This window comes from Pleurodeles waltl, chromosome 1_1 (assembly GCF_031143425.1).
Source record: "Pleurodeles waltl isolate 20211129_DDA chromosome 1_1, aPleWal1.hap1.20221129, whole genome shotgun sequence".
Taxonomy (NCBI): Eukaryota; Metazoa; Chordata; class Amphibia; order Caudata; family Salamandridae; genus Pleurodeles; species Pleurodeles waltl.
Window position 1 is genome coordinate 830,185,797 of NC_090436.1, and position 21,809 is coordinate 830,207,605.

At 42.5% G+C, this 21,809-nt stretch overlaps 1 protein-coding gene across 2 annotated transcripts in view; it reads right to left on the bottom strand.

Annotated features, from left to right (window-relative positions):
- The window catches only part of TRPM3 (transient receptor potential cation channel subfamily M member 3), a 1,350,903-nt gene that overhangs the window by 185,911 nt on the left and 1,143,183 nt on the right, over positions 1-21,809 (bottom strand). For both annotated transcript variants that reach the window (XM_069228883.1, XM_069228872.1), the window contains exons 15-16: positions 9,928-10,217; positions 352-580 (exon numbers count right to left, since the gene is read on the bottom strand). In XM_069228883.1, coding sequence (XP_069084984.1) covers positions 352-580; positions 9,928-10,217 — 519 coding nt within the window. The remainder of the gene's footprint in view (positions 1-351; positions 581-9,927; positions 10,218-21,809) is intronic.

Sequence of the window (21,809 nt, forward strand, 5' to 3'; positions counted from 1 at the left end):
AAATAAGGTCTGGCACGATGAATATGATTACTGCTTTAGAACTTGTCATCAGAAATAATTCTGAACCTCAAGATGGAGAGTGAGATCCAGTTCTCACACCCACCTCCCACTTTGAAAGATAGCTGAATGATAGACTTTCTACATCTATGGTATGGGTGGAAAAGGACATACTGTGATTAGTGAAGTCGGATTAATGGAAACATTACAGGCAGCCATTAGTAAAGAAGGAAGAGCGGGAAGTAAGGGTAGGTGATAGTCAGAACTAAGTTGGTTTCAGTAAAAAAATAGGAGAAGGCTTAATATTGAGGTAAATAAAGCAAAACACCTCATTTAAATATTCCATTTACTAACCTTAAGCCCTGAATTTTTGCGCATCCTTAGCCGACCCATCCACATATCGGTGAGAAGCATCTGGCTGCATGTGTGTGCGATGAAGTCCCGATGCTTGGCTGCGACAGCCAGTTGTAGGCATGTGGCATTACTCCAGTTCTTCAACTCGTAGGTCAGGAGTTTCATGGCAAGCTGCTCATCCTGTTTGTAAGACTGGTCCAGCAACTCCACTGCCAATTGGCCGAATTCCCTGCAACAGAGGGACAGTAAGGGAACAGGAGTGGGACTCATTAGTTTCAGTATACTGATGCACAAAATGCATATTAATTACATTTTTATAATTTTGCTTCATCCTGAGCCATTTGTTAATGAAAAGAAACACTCTGTGCCAGAAGGCTGCATGATACTGGGATTTCAAGGAAAGGCCTGGCAGCAGAGGCTTCCAAGATGTTCAAAGTAGTTCCAGCACATTATTGGTTAAACACAAGCATTTCACTAGCTTTCTCTTAATTTCGGAAAAGTTATAATTTTGGGAAAAATATTAACACTGCAACACATTCCAATAAATAACACCCAGCTAAGCACACTATAAACTGCAATGAATGCAGTTGAATGTATCCAAATTAATCAATAATATACGGGTCAGTGGCTGTTATTTTTTTCCGGATTATTCAGCCGTGGTCCGTCCTTTAGGGCAGAGGGGCCACCCCCTCCACCTTTTGCCTCTCAAGAAGAGTGTCTGTCAGGCTGAGCAAAGGTCAGCCTGACAGACACTCTTCATTTTCAGATCAGGCAGCCTGGAGTGAGACATGCGCGATTTGCGCAGACTCTTCGCTGCCTGAGCTGAACTTTGCTGGGCTGAAGAGGTCACAGCTCCTATGGGTGTGACCTCCTCAGCTCAGCAAAGGTGCTTTGAGGCCCTTCCCCTCGGTGACGAGGGAAAGCGCCACTGATTGACTTCGACCTGGGTGCTTCAGGTTAAAGCCCTGAAGCGCCCAGGGCGAGTGTTAATCAGTGACACATTGTCATAGTTGTGGGGAGGGGTCAGAAGTCTCACTGACCCCATACAACTCGGTGACAAAGTTGGGACTGCTGCCTTCCCTCTCTGGCTGACCTAAGGTCAGCCAGAGAGGGAAGGCAGCAGTCCCAACCCTCCTGGGACCTCCGAGTTGAAGGTAAGTGTGTGTGTTTTTTAAATGAATGTTTTGTGCATTCGTGTATGCTTGAATGTTGATGAGTGTTGTGAATGGATGTGCGTGCATGTGTGAATGAATGAGTGTAAGTGTGCTTCCCGCCCGTCCCCCTCCCTCCTAAAATTACCGTCCGCCACTTGGATTATTGTGCCTCCAGTGGAAAGCACGACTCCATGACTTATCACTTACTCTACTCATCAATTACTCATAACTGTGAGAGAAAATGTAGCTCACGTGACAGTCTTCACAAGACAGGATGTTTTGAGCCACAAACTTTGAAAATGTAAATATGTCACTAAGTACTGGCTAGATTTAGAGGATGCTGCCTTGTAAGGCCCTCAAATCACTGGTTTCTGCAAGAAAGATGTAGAAGAATTTATCCTATTTGTCTAAAGCTACGGCCTCAACAGAGCTAAAGCAACAGTACATAATGCACGGGCCAACTACAGGTAAAAGCAAGCACTGGCAAAGCCAATAGATCCAGCCTTTTTTTCTATTTTTTACAACATACACATATTGTCTCTCACGCATGCCCACATCACCCTTTCTCTTACAAACACCCACATAACATTATCTAACACACAAGAACATCATGATAGTGATAGTTTTGGTAGCAGTCCTTATGGTGGTCATGGGGTGGTGATGGTGGTAGTTCTGGTGGTGATTGTGTTCATCATTGTGGTTAGTGCTGAAGAGAGCAGAGGCGATAGTGGTGTTTTTAGTGGTGGTACTGGCAGGGCTGGCTTTAGTGCTGGTAGCACCCAGTTCAGGAATGTTTTTGGTGCCTCCCTATGACTTTCTTCTCAGATTCCCTCACTACCCCCCAGCAAAAGTGCCCTTCATCTCTCCATAGCCCCTCTCTCACATACACTTCATTTGTTTTAAAGCACTGCTAAATGCTGGCTTTACTTATCCACTTAGCTATTCACATAAAATACAGATCTGTTCTTTGCAGCAGGCATACAGTATTAACCAGCTGCGCCACTTTATGGCGAGTCAAAACTGCCACTAGGCAAAACTCTCTTTCTCTCTAATAGGAACAATAATCACAAAAGTTATCTTGACATTTTTATTGGTGTCTGATAGCTGGACGAACAAGGAACTCTGCGGCACGTGCTTCTAAATCTTAAGTTATTGCTAACCAGCCCCCCCTGATGTCAGTGGCCCCGTCGAGTTCAGCGCCCAGTGTGGCCACATCAGTCGCACTGACCTAAAGCCGGCACTGGGTACTTGTGATATAGGTAATAGTGGAGATGATTGTTATGGGGGTGAGGATTGCAGTGGAGGTAGTGGTGGTGTTGCGGTAGTGCTGACAATGATGGTGGAGAGGATAGTGGCAGCAGCTGTAGAAGTGGTATGACTGTCATAGTGGTAATAGTAGTGGTGCTGATGGTAATTTAAAATCTAGGTAGCACGAAATATACAAGCGTGTTAAAGGCAGTTTTGATTCTGGTTTTTACTGTCTTAATAGTCATTATTATTAAATTAAGTCATTCAGAATTAGAGAATCATCTACTGTTCGAATATTACACATAATGAATACATCTTTGTATTCTGAAAATTATATATGTATTTTGCTACTCTTGCGCAGCGAGCTACCTTTTGTAACAGGGAATTTGAACCGTCTTCCATCCTAGACTACTAAAGTAATTTGTCTGCTGTCATAATTACATTTTCCTCACAAACAAATACAATGTAAAATATATAAATACATATAATTAATATGTATAGAAAATTGTTTAACTAGAAGATGGTAGTTTGTTCCAGTGCAGTATTGCAAATGAATCAATTTAGCGTATTAAAAATGAAAATACAGTGTTCTCTTAAGAAATATTACACTGAATATCAGGGAATGGAGTGGAAAGGAAGAAGGACAGCCAATAGCGAAGGCAAGGAGGGAATTGAATGACAGAATGGGGAATGAGCTGAAAAAAAGCGAGGGAGGAAGAGGCATGTTAGGAAGTGAGGTAGAAGGGCAGTGAGAGGAAAGAAACTAGTGAATAAAGAAGCAAGGAGGAGGAGAATGTAAAGAAAGAAGATATGGAGAAGAGGAATGAAGTGAAAAGTCAGAGCGAGAGGAGAGAGTAGGGAATTTTTAGGCCTGACAGCCTCAGGGTGGTCTTCCCCCAACTTTTTGTCTGCCTCCCTCCCTCCATTTTTCTGACCTCGTTTATGCTGGTTTTAGGACTGCACTTCACCACTGATGACCAGTGGCAAAGTGCTTGTGCCCTCTCCCCTAAACATGATAATATTGGCTCATACCCAATTGGTATATTTAATTTACCTGTACAACCCTAGTAAAGTGGCATATCACATACTCGAGCCCTGTAAATGTAATGCTACTAGTGAGCTTGCAACACTGATTGTGCCACCCACACAAGTAGCCTTTCAAACCTGTCCCAGGCCTGCCATTGTAAAGCCTGTGTGTGCAGTTTACTGCCACTTCGACTTGGCATTTAAAACCCCTTGCTAAGCCTTAAACTCCTCTTTTATTACATATAGATCATTCCTAAGGTAGGCTGTATGGAGCCCATAGGTCAGGGTGTTGAGTAAGTAAAAGGTAGGACATGTACTTTTATGTTTTACATGTCTTGGTAGTGAAAGACTCCTCAAGTCATTTTTTACTACTGGGAGGCATACTCCTCTCATAGGGCAGCATTGTGACTTCCTTAATACACTTTTAAGCTATAATGACCAGCAAGGAGTAGCCGCATCATGTTTCATATCATTGGAATGGTAACGATAAATCCTCTGTACTGGTAAAGTGAGATTTAACTTTACTGTTTTAGAGATGCCATTTTTAGAAAGTGGACATTTCTATGCTCTTAAAGCTCTGTGTGCCTGTAGCCTTTCTCCACTACACGTCTTGGATGGGTGACAGCTACACTTTGTGCAGTACCTCTAGACAACCACAAAGACAGGCAGGTGAAGTGTGTTGGAGCGCTCATCTGCATTCATCTACATTCTAATGGCTCTTCCTGGGCAGGAAGTGTGGAGGGGGAGCTGATACTTACACCTGAATAGGGAGTGCCTGTCCCCACACAAAAGGCTGTTAATCCCTTACTGATAGTTTAGAGCCAGGGCTTGGAAGAAAGGGCCTCTGTGCACTTCATAGACCCTTCTTTGAACTCTCCCTCACTTCAAGGCACAACTTGGTATAGGTTCTGGGTCTCTGACTCCACCAAATGAGACACTTCTGGATCTACAACTGGAAACTGTCAGAAGAACTGCTGGGCTGTAACAAGGATTATTACTCTGCTGGACTACTGACCTGGAAGGACTGCTTTTCTGCTATACCCCCCTGCTGCCTGCTGCTCTCTGACCCTGCTGATGAAGCGCTGGACTCTGCTTTGTATCACACGTTATCTCCAGTGACTTGTTGACGTGCCTCCTGTTGCTTGAAGCTCAGGGACATTAAAGTCTCTATCCCTGGTCCTGTGCCAGGCTCACTGAAAGTGGACTAAGAGACTTGATTCAGGGGAATCAATGCATCTCCTGTCTGCATGTAGCAGTACTGTCGCATCAACCCGGTTGCGGGCGTAGAAACGGTGCATCGCTCTCAGAACCGCCACATTGCTTTGAGAGCCCGACGCATCAGAACCGTGCTTCGCCTCTGCACCAGTCCATGGAGACAGACGAATTCCTCGACTGCATGGTGCAACACACTTCAAAACCAACACCTTGACTCCAGTGCTTGTCTGCAGAACTGATGCATCACCCTCACTGCATGGGATAGATCCACGCATTTCACCATGCACCTCGCTGTTGCGACCTGGAAAGGTGCTTTGTTCCCCAAGGCCTGCGTGGGTCCTGTAGCCAGCCTGCGCTCCATTGCGGTCGACTCAGACTTTGACTTTGTCCCAGTCAATCGTGACCTAAAGTAAACTCTAATAGTGATATTTGAGTCTAAGTGCTATTTTGCATTTCTTCTTTAAAATTTCATATCTCAACTTCTACACATTGGGCTTTTGTCATTCTGATCTTATTTTATTTATAAAAATCATAATCTATTTTTCTAAACTGGTGTGGAGTCTTTTTGTAGTATTTTCACTATGTTACCGTATGACTTATTGCACAAATACTTTACATGTTATCTTCTAAGTTAAGCTTGCCTGCTCTGTGTCAAACTACCAGAGAATGAGCACTGCACAGTATATTTTAGGCTGTGTTGTGACTTACCCGGGCTAGGACTGTGGTCCCTACTTGGACAAGGTGCATACCCCGGCCAACGAGAGCCCCAGTTTCTAACAGAAATAATATGCAGCAGAGGGCCGAAAGAAGGGAGCAAAGATAGCAGAGAGAATGGAGGAAGAGATGGGGAAAGTAAGGAGAGAAGAAGGAAACTGAGAAATAGGGGAAGAAAGGGGTAGAAAATGCACTTCATGGTGCAGTTTAAAATGTATTCATTGATTCATAAGTACATATGCATACATACATACAGCGAGGGGCTTTTAGTCAACCCTCTTCATTCACTGGTCTGTTCAGATTTCATTCATATTTTACTACTGCTCACCACAACATACAACATGAGGCAGTAGGTGAGACTATTTCAGCCTCTGGCTTTTGCATTTTTTCAGATCACACATACATATCTACTTAAAATGATGCCCATTTAAGTAGGGGCATAGTTTGAGGGGTGCTTGGGGTATGACACCACCAAATAAATGTATTCTTGGCTTGGTAGTTGTATCTGGGGGCCCTGAATTCAAGAACACACAGGCTTTTGTATTTGGCGTGCGGACATTTAATAGCACTGGACCACGGCTTCTGAGGAGAGCTTTGGGCACTGGCACTCATTCATTTACATACTGAGCACTGTTTATCTTTCCTTGGGAAGTATTTTCTTAACTAAATTGTGCAAACTATTAAATTGCGATAGCTATAACAAGCTGAAAGGAATGACTCTCCACTGGAAGATCATTGGACATATGGATAACAGCAGATCCATTGTCAATTCTGAAGGAAATATAGCAGCCTTTTGGACAGTTTTCTAATTCACATGGAAACATTTATTGTCAAGCCTTCAGTGGCACCTCCACCCTTCAAAAGGATGTTATGTTATGTTGATTTGTATAGTACATTAATCACCCTAGAGGGTATCCAGGACCTTGGACAGACATGTAGGTGTGTGGACCCCAAGGTGCTTATAAGAAGAGCCAGATCTTCAGCTTCTTGTCAAACTCAAGAAGTGAGGAGGAGGCTCTGATGTGTTATGGAGGTTGTCCATGTCCTGGTTGCAATGTAGGAGAATGAGTGACCTTCAGTTTTGCGAATGTGGGGAATGTGTGTGAGTGAGCGTGAGGCAGAACATAAGTGACTGATAGGTTGGTGAAAGTGTATGCAGCTGTTTGGGTATTCTGGTCCTGTGTTGGGTGCAGTGCTCCTGCCACAAACAAATGCAGTTTCATAGTAACTGTGCACACAACCTGTTCAACATAGTTAAACACAACATTTTGGAGAAAAATTGAAGTGGGGTACGAGAGACTAGGATCTGAGCATGAAAAGGATGGATTAGAGAACAGTGACTGGGAGAGGTTAAAGGGCAGCTCAAGATAGCCAAGGAATTGAAATTGAGGCAGTGACCAATAACTGAGAGGGGGCATTACAGTGGTTTTATATGATAATTTAACCCATAGCAAACCTGCAGCAGTGCTGCAAGATGGCAGTTTTATGGCATTTAAGTGTGCACTTAAAGAATGACCCCCAAACCACTATTACATAGTGAAGTAACGTGAGGGAGATGAGCCACAGCAGTTAACAGACTCCCTTCATTGGTCTTTATTGTGGGGCGATAATTACATCAGGGCCTCAGGGGGAGCTTGGTCAAATCAAGAAAATGTTTGCTCGTTGAGAAGGAAAATAGGAGAAATAATAAATGATATCTGATGCAAGACTCTATTTATAAGTAAATTGTTGCTCTGATTTTACGAACACGTGCATTAGTTCTGTTGGGTGACTAGAACGGGTACATCACCATCACTGAGGACAGCTCATCCGTCATTTCATTCAGGAATATGGTTCAGTACATTAAAGATAAATCAAATTGCATGTCTTAATGGCTAGATTCTAGTGCATCTCACTGCTGCATTATTTTACAATTTCACAAGTCCTGACGTGTACTGGCTACATACATCCACCCATATGAAAAAACATGGAGGGCAGTGCGAGTTGTGGTCATTGGCACCACAAATATTACACATAAAGACACCTTTTCAAGAGACAAAAAGAACTCGCACTGGGTATAATGCGAAGGCTTATTGGTAACACGTTTCGATCTAAAAAAGATCTTCCTCACGACCACTGCTCATAAAGTGCCCCACCACCCTTAAAAATCATGAATAACGCCAAATACATAAAACAGTAAAAAGACTATTGTTCAGCTACACTTCCAGTGAGATACACGAAAAAGATGGAATTCATTCATTCTATTAATTTCATAAATACGCTAATAGAATTCTAAACCATGATTTTTAATTTCCTCATAATTCAATTACTTACATTTATACTACATGAAAAATATTTCTTGGTTCTGCCATTTAAAATCCCCAAACCTTTTATATTTATGTTGACATCATTGAAAATTCACAGAATTATTTAAATTTGTCTTTCAGGTACATGAGAAGCATGGATTTTTTGGATGTGCATGTTGAGATAGATAAAGAGAGGGTTCAAACTAGCCTTTTCCGTAAAAGAACAAGCAGGGAATAGTTTCTTAAATGCCCGCAGCCATCATCCTACTAAATTGAAATGGAGTATGCCCTATGAAGAACTGCTTAGGGCTAAATGAAACTGTAGCAGTAAGGAGGATTTAGAAAAGGAACAAAATAAGATGATATGTAGATTTAAAGCTAGGGGGTACCCTATGAGGTCCTTGAAACTGCAAAACAGAAAGTGCCTAGACAGGAAAGGAATGATCTCTTGGTACAGAGAACTTGAAAGAATGATCATCTTGTGAGATTGATTACTACATTGAATGCAGAGTCTATTAAAATCAAGAAAGTGATTGCAAAACACTGGAATTTAGTTACATCAAATCCCGTAATAGAACAGAAAGTGACACAATATCCACAGATCACTTGCCGCAGAGCCAACACAGTCAAAGATATTTTGGTTCATAGTTATTTGAGTACTAAACATAGAGGTTGGCTCTCAGAACAGAATGTTTTTTTTCAAATGTGGCAAGTGTAAGGTTTGTGAGGGCAGCAAGAATGTCAAATCTTACATATTGCCAAATGGCAAGTGGCTGAGGATCAACTTATTCATTACATGTATTGGTGATTTTTGTGTTTATGTACTGGTTCGTCCCTGTGGTCTGCGTTATGTGGGAAGTACCATCTTTTCAGTAAGGAAGCGGATTTCAGATCATTTAAGATTTAAGAGCTGTTAAAAATGGTGACCAAGGGTACCCAGTGGCAAGGCACCGCAGAGAGAAACATTCTCAAGACCCTGATATACTTTCTTTCTTTGGCATTGACAGGGTGATGCTGACAGCAAGAGGAGGCGACAGGGAACAGAAACTTCGGATTACGGAGTCAGGATATATCATTCGCCTCAGCAGGAGGGCCCTAGGATGGCTTAATTTGGACGAAGAATTGTTTGTTCACATTGGCTGAGTCTTTGTTCTATTTTCTTTTTTCTCTCTCTTCATTACCGTTCTGTATATTTAATGTAATGGCGAGTTAAGATTAATTGGCTCCTACTAACTGCCAGATATACCTCATTGGTTATGTCCTTTCAGGGACATACTTATTATGTTGTACTATTAGATGGAAATGACTGTGCTCCACTTAGACTTGTATATTTTTTGTGTATGTCTTCCTCGCCCCTGTGTTTAGTTGTTTTTAGGCCACTTGGCCTGGATTGTATGGAGGACTTTCAATAAGTGAAGTACACAATTTAGATGATGTCAACTTATATAAAAACTGTTTGGGTATTTTAAATGGCAGAACCAAGAAATATTGTTCACGTAGTATAAATTTAAGAAATTGAATTACAAGGAAATTAAAAATCATGGTTTAGAATTCTATTACTGTATTTATGAAATTAATAGAATTAATGAATACAGTCTTTTTTGTGTATCTCACTGGAAATTTAGTTGAACGATAGTCTTTTTTATTGTTTTCATGTATTTGGCGTTATTTATGTTTTTTAAGGGTGGTGGGGCACTTTGTGAGTAGTAGCCGTGAGGAAGATCTTTTTTAGATCGAAACACATTGCCAATAAACTTCAACATTATACCCAGGCTCTGGAGTGTGAGTTCTTTTTGACTCCTGAAAAGGTGCTTTTTTGTGTAATATATATATATATATATATATATATATATATATATATATACACACACACACATATTTATTTAAATACACACAGTTTGCTACTATATTTAAATACATGAGTGCAATTAAACCTGGAGTTATAATTCAGCTCCTGCGATATATCATCCACCATGTCATTCTCCGACGCCTCGTGGGCCATGGCTTTGCATAGTTTACAGGCAACAAGGGCTTTTGCCATGGCTTCCTCTCCATGTTGCCAGAAAAATAATGCCATCTTCTGGCGCTTCATCAGGACAGCCCACACCATAAGTTCATGGAAGGGGAAGGGGAAATGGTTTATCTCTGGGTCATCTAAATCAATGTCCACTTCTTCTTCTCTTTTCGTCGTTGTCTTCCTTCCTCTCAACAAAGTGATATCCTCCTGCAAAATGTGTAGAAAGACAAGTTTTAGGAAAACCCTAAACACCCCAAAATTACAGTGCACTATTAACTTTTAATCTGTGTGTAAACGGCCTTATCATTGGATAATGTAGATTGACCAATGTTTTTAGAGAACAATGAAAAATGTGAATTTGCTTTTCACAATTTTACTAATGCTTTTCCTGAACCGTGCAATGAAATATTATTATTGCATGCAAAATTCACAGGATAAGATGCCTCGATAGAGAAGACCTTGAGATAGAGGTAAATAGTAAGGTATCTTCTGAAGGCAAGAGGTTGTACGTGCAGGTCTAGTGGTGGGGTGGAGACAACTATGTAGCTTCATACTGTCACTGTTCTTACTCTTAATTTTTTATCTTTGAAATGGAGGAAGGTCAAAAGGTAGGAGAAAGAAAATGCATGTATCAACTCATAACCTGTCAAAATATCAAATCCTACATTCTTTGCAGTCCTGATTTTGCAAGGCCCAGTGGACCAATATACAGATTTATAATTCGCCCATTTTCTTGAAGGCAGCTAATGCAGGATGTGAACGTCTCTTGATTGCTTTGTTTCCATGATGCAAACAACGCACCTGAGGCTGTTCTTGTAGAACTTATGATGACATTGTTGGCAATTCATATATACTACAAGTAATCAATACTTTAACTGCTGAGGCATGTGCATTTTGGTTTTGTGGTAAGGATAATGGCCAGTTTAATTTGCAATTTTGGTTTTTTTACGGATATATTTGATTTGTTAACCACAGATTATTCTGGGTCTGATGATGACTTTGTGTTGTTCTTCTTCATTTGAGGTTGCGCACTTATGCTGGAGATGATTTTTGGAAATTCGAGGTTCTAAGTGACATTTGAGGCTATGCCTAGTCAACTAAGGCCGTGCCTTGCATGGTTGCTTATTTATAGGTATTTGAAGATTTCTCTGGTTATATGATGGCTATTGGCTATGCCTCTGCACTTGATGGTTGTGCCTGGGAATTTGACATTCAAGGCAGCTGTGTATGCTCGCTGCTCCCCCAAAACTTGGAGTCAAATGATGCTGAACCTTGCTTCAGACCGTGGCATGGCACAGAGATAATGATTCTAAATATCAATGAAGAGCTTTCAATACCTGTGTTCAAGGCATTGCCTGTGCCTTAATTCTCATAGAACTCCAAGCTATACGGGATGCATTTGACAATTAGGAACTACTTGGTAGATAAGCAAACTTGGCAAGCACTAGTATAACAATATTGTTATTGTTTGTTGCATCTCTTAAAAAGCATAGTCATCAAACTAAACGGTGGAGATCCACTAACATTACATGTGGAACTACTTCAGAGGCTCAGCATTGTCATCAATGTTATTCTGTGCCTGCGAGGAACTGCTTACAATTATCCTGGAATCCAACAAGGCCAGTTGTTACTTGGACGGTAATGACACAAAGCTTTTTCTCAACCGTTCTGGGAACTTGACTAACGTGTTGTTAGGTCAGGTGCATCATTGGATTTAGGAAAACTATCTCCGCCTGAATGGCAAAAAAGGGCACATTCTCATTGTTGGAAAGTGACCCCTTTTTGTGTTGTCACCCCCAGTTAATCATTTTTTTTGGAACTCACCTGCTGGTAATCTTTAGCTCAAACACTGGAATACTGCTATCCAGTGTCCAATGCATCTAAAACTCTAACTCATGTTGCCAGGCTGTGCTTCTTGGGACTGGTGCACCCCTCGCCCACCAGCTAAGTATATGGAATGTTAACTGTGCTGTGGGGCACAGCATAAACCAAGTTCTGCCCGCCAAATTATTGCCTTTGAGTGTTCTAAACATATTTTGAGAAATTGAAGTGCATTTGACCACTATTCATTCAGATATATCTTATTCTATCCCGCCTGGTTATGGTGCACCCTGAAAGGTTTAAAATAATGGTAACTTATCACATCACATTGGAGGCCTCCTGGAAAAATCGAGTTGTATTCTGTGCATCAGCAGGAGTACTCTGCATTCAACAGCAAATGAAGAATAATTATTTATGGAATATTGTTTTCTTTCTCGTCTTGTTGTGATTAGCACTTTTATTTGCATTGTCTGAGGAGAGCTTGGCATTATTTTCACATAGCACGCATGGTGAGCACGGCATGATTCACTGCAGAGGGTTACATATTTCTTCTGTTTTGTTGCTCAACTTGGGGTAATGTTTCTGTAGATTAACTCCACGGCAGGTTTAAAAGTATTGTTTCTACCTGTGTTGTTTCACAAAGAGTTTGCTGACTACCAGTTCGCTGGGAGTATAACTTTGCTTGTTTTACAGATGGAGTAATGGGCAACTAAGCGGACGACAATGGAGTGAATCTATTGGTTTCTACATCAGATTTAGACCTTATCTCTACACATATTGTAAGCGGAGAGCATGGTTAGGTTGACTGTGCTGCGGGACAGTGCATAAACCAAGTTCTGCACGCAAAATCCCTGCCTTTGATAATTCCTTAAAAGTTTGAGAAACTGGAGTGCATTCGACCATTATTCTTTCAGATGGAAATTTAAATGCCATTTGTACACTTCACTGTCTATTGTGCCAACCACTTCGGTGGTGCAGAAAACATGGCTCAAGGCCTACTCTGCGTAGCCTAGCTGCTGTAGTGTAAAACCTGCAGTGGGACCTGGCAGAATAACCCTTATTGACAGGTTAAGACCCCACCTTTTAAATATCAGTAAGTAAGCTTTGTAGCCCACAAGGCAGAGTGCATGGTATTTAAATCATTACTTTTACTATGTCCCTACAATGACAAGGCCCAAAAGCTATTTTTGCTGTGGGAGGCCTAGTTGTCCTAAGTATAAAACCATCTACAAAATTAATTACACCACTATTTTTAAACATTATTAAAAATCCAATTCTATGGTGAAGGCTGTTTTGTTAATAAACAGTGTTGGAAATGGGGTCTCTAGTTGGCAGTGGTTTGCACCCTGTCCAAGTTTGAACCCTTTCTTTAGTCAGGGTAAGGGAGTCACACACCTAAGATAACCCCTGATCACTCACTTGGTAGCTTGGCATGAGCCGTCAGGCTTATCTCAGAGGCAATGTGTAAAGTATTTGTACACACACACAGTAACACAGTGCAAACACCACAAACGTGCTTCACACCAGTTTGGAAAAATAGGCAGTATTTATCGGAGTAAAACAGGACCAAAAAGAAAAAAATCCAATATATACAAGCAAAGATAAAAACTTTTTTGAAGATTAAATCTCAGTAGAGCGCGTACAAACACAATGGCTCCAACTTGTGCTATCAGGACGGCTTGACGAGTCGCTTCCAACAGTCCAATTCCACTCGCAAGGGAGTGCGGGCCAGCCACGGAGTCCGGACCAAAGGCAATTACCTTTGAAAATGATGAAGAAGCAAAGACCTCGCATTGAGTCGGGGAGGTGAGAAGTCACTGGAGCCGGTGCGACGTTGGTTCCTTACTGCTACTATAGAGGTGAGGTGGCAGTTCCTTATTGCGAGGCAGGGAAGGTGAGGCATCGGCTCCTCTCGGTTGCAGGGGAGCTGATGCAGTGTTGGTAAGAAGGCGTTGGTTCCTTACGATCCGGCGGGGTTGATGAATCCAGCAGGTGAAGATGCGAGACGTCGACTTTGCAGTGTCACAATCACACCACAGGGCCACAGATGTCGGGGGGAGTCGGAGTCAGGTGTCCCAGACATCGGGGACACAGCACTTAGGACTCATGCTGTGGCAGGACTTCAGAGGTGCTGCAGCGGCATCAGGCCTATGGCATCGGTCATGGTTGTTGCACTCAGCAGGGTCCACAGCTCCGGTGCAGGCAGTGGCACAGAGTCAGACAGTGGCGTAGGTTCTGAAGTTGCTCTGGCGTCGATGTACTTGGTTTCTTCTTGGTTACACCGGAACCCACTCCCAATGGCCCAGGATCTGAATTTGCCACCAATTGGTGAGTCAGGACTCTAAGCAAGAGAGCCCAGGTGCTGGCAGATCAAGTCTTTGATGTCCCCGAGACTTCTAACAGGAGGCAAGCTCAGTACAAGCCCTTGGAGAACCTTTGGAAGCAGGATGTAGAAACCAAAGTCCATTGCTTTCACTCCCAGGACAAGAAGCAGCAAGCAGCAGGCCAGCACAGCACTGCAAAGCAACAGGCAGAGTGGCAGTCCCTCCTATGGCATCTAGCTCTTCTTCCTGGCAGAATGTCTTCAGTCCAGAAGGATTCTGAAGTTGTGGTCTCAGAGGCCCCATACTTATATTTTATTTCTGCCTTTGAAGTAGACAAACTTCAAAGGAAAGTCTTTGCAGCGCACAAAAAACTTCCCTGGCCTCAGACACACTTCAGGGGGGTGGAGACTGATTTGTGTAATCACAGACACAGCCCTATTCAAATGCGAGTGTCAGCTCCCCCACCACTCTAGCCCAGGATGACCCATCAGAATATGCAGGATGTACCTCCTCTCCCTTTGTGTGACTATCTAGAATGAATTCACAAACAGTCCAACTGCCATCCTGACCTAGACGTGTACTCCACGGCCAGGCAGAGGCACAGAACAGTTAACCAAGAAGACGTCAACTTTCTAAAACTGGCATTTTCAAACTTACAATTTAAAAACCAACTTCAGCCAAAATATGTATTTTAAATTGTGAGTTTAGAGACCCCAAACTCCATATCTCTATGGGAAACTACATATAAAAAGCTATTTCAGGCAATCCCCATGCTACCCTATGGGAGAGATCGGCTGTGCAATAGTGAAAACCAAATTTAGGAGTGTTTCACTAAAGGAGCATATGAAACATCAGTACATGTCCTACCTTTTAAATACACTGCACCCTGCCTAGGGGGCTGTGTTGGGCCTTCTTTAGGGGTGACTTACATTTAGTAAAAAGGGAAGGCTTGGGCCTGGCAAGTGGGTGCACTTGCCAGGTCGAACTGGCAGTAAAAACTGCACACACGGACACTGCAGTGGCAGGTCTGAGACATGTTTACAGGGCTACTCATGTGGGTGGCACAATCAGTGCTGCAGGCCCACTACTATCATTTGATTTACGGGCCCTGGTCACCCACTATTCACTGTTCTAGGGACTTACTATTAAATCAAATATGCCAGTCATGGATAAACCAATCACCAATACCATTTAGATAGAGAGGACTTGAACTTTAGCACTGGTCAGCTGTGGTAAAGGGCCCAGAGTCCTAAAGCCAGCAAAAACGAAATTCAGCATAGGATCAAAAACAGGAAGTCAGAAGACAAAAAGACTGGGGAAACCATGCCAAGAGCTGACAGGTCTAAAAAGTAGTATATTAAAACTAACTTTTAGAAGGTTACCTTTTTACCGCCTGTGCCGTCGCATTCGCCAGTGACAGATGGTCAGCCTGGACTTGGCCTGAATAAACGGTGAATGAGGTGCGAAATTCCTCCCAGGAGCTAAACAATAGGCCCGTGTGAGTCACAGTTGTACCTGAACGGGCAAGTATGGCTCTTTTAAGCCCAGTAAAATATTCAGGGTGGGGGTTGTGATCATCCTATTGTTAGAATAGTGTCAAATCTTGCCTGACAGCTCTCTCCAAGGCAAATGTAAAACGTTTGCACTCTTAAAAAGACTCCAACAGGACAAGAAAACAATTATTGTGTTTCTCCTGGTTGGTCACTGTAGCCCTGATTTTTTAGTAGGCATCTGTATCTAGTTTTGTTGTGCTTCAAACTGGATTTTAGATGTGGGAGGACACCAATGAGTTCCCTATGGCACTCCAATACTCCTCAAAAGTCTCTGAGCCCAAGTTTAATGTGGCTGAACACCTTGGCCATCTTGGCATTGCCCTGCCGCAAGACATTTTGGGGGTTTTTGCAGTAAGGCAAACAGCAACTACTGAAAAAACAGGATGATTTTCCCTTAGACACCATTACCCCATTGGTCAGAAGTGGACAAGAGTCAGCCACTAGTTAGTGCCAATTTTAAATGTGAACTGAAAGGTACTATCCTTAGAATGCTTTCTGGACCTGCAGAAAATAAGAGAAAGGCTGAAGAAGACACCTGGACCAGTTGTCTATGATCTGAAATCAAAGAAGGACCTGCTTCCATTTGTACCCAGGACAAGGAAGTGGACTCCATGGGTCAGTTGACTGACCACCTGCACGACTACAGGTACACAACAAGCTAAATAGGTCTTTTTCTGGAAATGCCCAGCTAACCAGTAGCAACTGGACTGGGACTATACTTTGCTGCTGGCCTCTGTCTGACACCCTGAGAATCTCGAATTAGTCCCAGAGGTCTCAGAGGCATTACAAGTGTACTTGTGGGGTTTTAGGGCACCAAAAGAATGTTCTGAAACGCGTGGAAACTTTTCCTCCAGAGGCTCAGTGGGATCTGCCCGAATCAACTAGAAACAGCATCTGAGTATCTGTTCCACAGCACTAGATGGAATTTCAGCTTAGTCCCACTCAAATGTCCCCTCACCTCTTAAAAAACAATTAAGTGCCAAGTTGTTATGGGACTCCAGAGGGTTCAACCTGCTTGAGGTATCCGGCCTTTAGTTCCACATCCGCAGCTACAATTTCACTGGAAGACCACAGAGGGAGGATTTTTCTTCTCACTAAGGCCCATATTTATACTTTTTTAGCGCCGCATTTGCGCCGCTTTTTGACGCAAAAACGGCGCAAACTTACAAAATACAATTGTATTTTGCAAGTTTGCGCCGTTTTTGCATTAAAAAATGATGCAAATGCGGCACTAAAAAAGTATAAATATGGGCCTAAGTGACTAAGGGCCTTGTTACGAGTCTGGCAGTCTATGGACTGCCAGACTCGCGGTGGTGCTCGGACTGCCGCCTAAATGGGTGGTCTGACAACCCTATTATGACCGTGGCAGAGCCACCACGGTCCGACTGCTGGCACAGCCAGGTTGCCGTCAGCCGCCTGCCTGACGGTGCCGGTGGTCTCAATCCACCAGGGCAGTGCTGGCCTCTGGATTACGAGTCCCCTTTCTGGCAGCCTTTGCATGGCAGTCCCACCGCCATGCAAAGGCTGGCAGAAGGAGGGTGCCCGGGGCCCCTGCACTCCCTCATGGACAGCCCCGTTGTCCCCATTTATAAGCACAATTGGTTCAAACTTCTTATGTACACATAGAAGCACTAAACAACACAGATCCAGAATACCTGCACAACTGCATACACTTTCACCAACCCACCAGACATCTACACTCTGTCTCACTCTCACTTACACAAATTCCCTGCATCCGCAAAAGCAAAACTGGAGGTCGCTACATCACACCCAAAACATGGAAGGACCTCAACACAACAGAGCCTCCTCCTCACTTCTTTAGTTCTGCAAGAAGATGAAGACATGGCTTTTCGTATAATCACCTTGGGTATCACAAACCTACAAACCTGCCCAAGCACCTGGACACCCTTTTGGGTGATTAGTGTGCTAAACAAATCAATATAGCATTACATAACAAACTAAAATAGCAATACTCAAACAAGATGTTGCTTTTTTCAGTGTTTGCATTTTCATAGTACCCCTTTGACTTCTAATGTCAATTCACATTTTAAAATTCCATATGGACTTGGCCTTGTGTAAATTTCCTCACTTGTCCTCTAGGTAAGTCCACCTACTATTGCAAAAGGAGTAAATTATTCGGCTCTCCTTCATTGCGATTTTCTTAAATACCACCCACCCTCTGCATTTTAATTAATCCCTAACTTTCCATCCACTTGCTACCTCTTTCTTATGAAATAAGTTATGTTTGCCCAAATACTTGCTAAGGCCATTGTAAGCCTTGTAGAGTCAGGTATCCTTTGGCTATTCTAAAAGTACTCCCTAACATAACTCAACTTATTAAATAGTGTGTAGCACTGAGCAATTGCAAGGTTTTATGAGATGAATAATATTTTCTGTTAGCACAAGAGAACACTAGCACTCCCTGCGTAATGGAATCCGTTCCACTGGTTGTTGCAGATGACCTCAAAGTGAGAACTGATGGCAGCAGCTTACTCTTAGTAGACCTTTGAGAGGTCACAGGGCTCTACTGCCAGGTATATTAGTAGCTGCAATCATTCTTAAAGAGTGACGATCAGCAAATCTCCGTGGTCTCTTTATTGGAACCACTGTCACTATAACTGTTTAATGTGTATTTGCTTCCATTTGTTTCTCTCATTCGGTTAACTGAAATTCCGTTTTATACTGATGAATTTGGCACAAAGAGCATACTGGAGCTTGCTAATATACCTTATTGACAAAATGCATCACTCAGATTTTGCACTAGGGCCACTGAGATAGAGGTGCACCTCAAATTACTTAATTTAAATTGTATTGGTTATGTGATCATCGTGAGTGAACTGCTACCCTGATCTGCAGTTTATAACCTTTAGCTTGGCAGGGTGGGTGAATTTCTAAGTCGACCCAACACTGTTAAACCACAAACTTGATAATTTATGCAACATTCTATAGCCACTCAATGTAGAACAACACAGTAAGCCAGCATGTTCTTACCTTAAAAACAATGTTTTATGGATGATCCTTAGTCATAGGATCGCATGGGTTTATTCTTAGTTTCTTACGTTGTGATTACAGAGCCAGAACTATTCTGCTTTGTTTCTCCTAATGTTCAATGACAAGAGTATAAATCCTCATTGATTACCTCTGTGCTGGCTGCCAATTGGTATATTTGTAGCTCCCTGTATATAATAGATTAATCCTACAACAAACAGTGGCTGATGTTCCTTAATAACAAGTTTAACCCTAGGATCCTACAACTGGTAGGCAGTCATCAGATGCTGACCTGTTTGAAGTGCTATTTTGCAATGAGCAAACAAGTGGGGTCTCCCTTTCTCCAACCAACAATGCTGTTTTGTAACTCTCTTCGAAAGCATTGATCCACAGCCCGACATACGTCCCCTTAGCTCTTTGCTGAAAGAAGCTGTAGATGAAGTCTTTCAAGAAGCAGGAAAATGTGACAAATTCTATAGCATGGAAAATTGAATGGAATAACGATTGCGAATGCTGCAAGAACATTACTTTGTGTATAATCTTTCTTTTAAAAAAAAGGACTAGTTAAAAGTTATTGCCTTCAGAAGTTTCCACCCACAGTCTACTGTAATTTATGAATGTGCCGCAGTTAGTGCAGAAGTCCTGAACAAGTCATTAGTATACTCAACGCACAGAAACGTCACAAGAAGTGATGTCACATGAAGCGTCACCACGATCATATTGTACCCCTCAAACAGGAATTGATCCCTTTCACAGGCAACTATGGATTACATATATTTCTTCATTAGAGTTTGCAACAGGCTTCTTGGCGGCACTCAATCAATATAATAACATAGGATGGTTAGAATAATATTTTAGATTAAGTTTTTAGAAAAGCGTGTTTGTTTTATATATGTAAATGTGTAAATGAGTTTATAAATTTCTCAAAGTGACATTTTAAGACAAATGAGTTACACTGGTTATGTAAATATAAACGATGCAGTATTTACAGATCAAATAAATAGTTGGTGTCTTTTTTTTCAAAACATATAAAACTCTTATTGTTGACGTGATTGAGTTCTGCTAGTAATTGATGTCTGTTAGTAGGTCTTGCCGACAGATGGAATTAGTTGTCTGTTACCATTGACCTTTTGTCTGCATTACAATACAGAGAGTGGTGTTTAGGTCATGCCACTACTTATCGTTGGTTGATTTTCTTGCCAGTCTCATTTGCTTGTACCTTCTTTGTTGGCTTTCCTTCCTCTTCTTGTGTTTGTCCCTCCCCCGAAGCATAGCTTTTTGCTATCCTACTGCATGGGCGGCTCCTCCGCTATGGCGGAGAAGCGTCGTCCCCCTGCCAGCAGCAGCAGTTGCACAACCTTTACAAGAAAACGATAATAAACTATGTTTTTTATCAGTTTCTTGTAAAATGGGCTGTGCCAAGGAGGATGACATGGACTGAGGGGGAGTGCTCACGGCACTCCCCCTCAGTGCACACGTATGTTTTGCTGGCCGTCTCTGGCTGGCCAAACATAAATGTGCACTACGCTCTCTCTCTCTCCCGGCAACGCACAGCAGGCAGAGACTTTCACTCTGCCTCAGAGCGCCCTGGCTGGGCCCTCCCTCCAATTCTAACACTTCTTTCATGCTGCCAGTAGCATGAAAGCAGTGTTAGGCTTGGACACAGAGCAGGCTAGGAGTCAGTGCCTGCAGTGGAGGAAAGGAGAGGAGCGGAGCGGTTTGAAAGGTACGTTTTTTTAAATGTATTATATATTTTTTGTTGTTGTTCCCCCCCCACCATGTGCTGCGCCGCCCTGCCCTTTTCCCTCCCGTGACCGGCCACTGTCCTATTGACAGGATGACTTCTACCCTTCCTTAGCTTACATGAGCTCTATGGGAGTACATCTCTTTCACTGTTCTCCCCCTCCGGTCTGCTCATCACCCCTCTTGCCTCCAGGGCCTTCCTCCCACCTCATCTTAATCATTGCTCCTTCACCCTTACAAGCCTTATTATATATTTTTCTTATTTTAATTTTTTTATTTTACTTGGGAAGGCCTGGCAGTTGTTCACTGCTGCCCAGGCCACACACTGCTCACAGTTGGTCATTGAACCTCCCATTTCCGATTTTTATTTTTATGGTCGAGCCTGCACGTGCATGTGCTAGCACATGCTCCTCGCATGCGAGACACTGTTGTGTTCAGTAAAGGGCTTGGAGTCCGCCTGTCATTCACCATTTGTTGGTTTGCATGGCACTCTTTTTACAGCCTTGTAATTCATCAAGGCATGTCTGGCATCATTTCCTTTCCTCTGTGTGGAGCAGGGATCAAGAACTACTTGATTTCAACTTAAATAGTGTCCAACCGCCCTCCCGACCTGATTAAGGTACTATATTGTTCTAACTTCCAGTGCCCCACGAACAGAAGGTTTGTGACTGGCAAAAACATGCCCAGCAGAGCAAACAAAATTGCTAAGTTTTATTTTTTAAAGTTAACTTAATTTTATTTTGTTGAGTCATTTTTTTCTCAGTTTCCACTCATGTTTTTTTTTTTTTTTTTTACTCGTGGGCACTGTTGTCAAAAGATGACAATTAACTTGCTTGAAATATGTGAGACATATTGCATTGCAAATGCTGTTTTTCTTTGTGAGGGCCTGGCAGCTCCACACTGCTCCTAACCTTTACTCATTTCCACATCCTTTCCCTTATAATTTCCCCATCCTTTCCCTTATACTCTGCTTTTAATTTTTCTTTATGAGGACCCGGCATCTACATGCACCCTCCTAGCCGTTCGCTCCTCACTTTTGCTGCCACATCCTTGCCTTCTGCACATTTTATTTTTGTTCTTAAAGTACCAAGCACTTGCACCTTTATATAAGTGCTTGCACACTTAGGCCCATATTTATACGCAAAAGCGGCACAAACTTACAAAATACAATTGTACTTTGCAAGTTTGCGACGCTTTTGCATCAAAAAATGACGCAACTGCGGCGCTAAAAAAATATAAATATGGGCCTTCCTTTTTGGTAATTTTAAGTATCATTAGAAAAGGACTACTGGGCATTTTTGGTAAATTGAAGTGACAATGAAAAAGCCAAAATGGGCAATAGTGTGGTACGATGCCAGCTCCTCCATCGT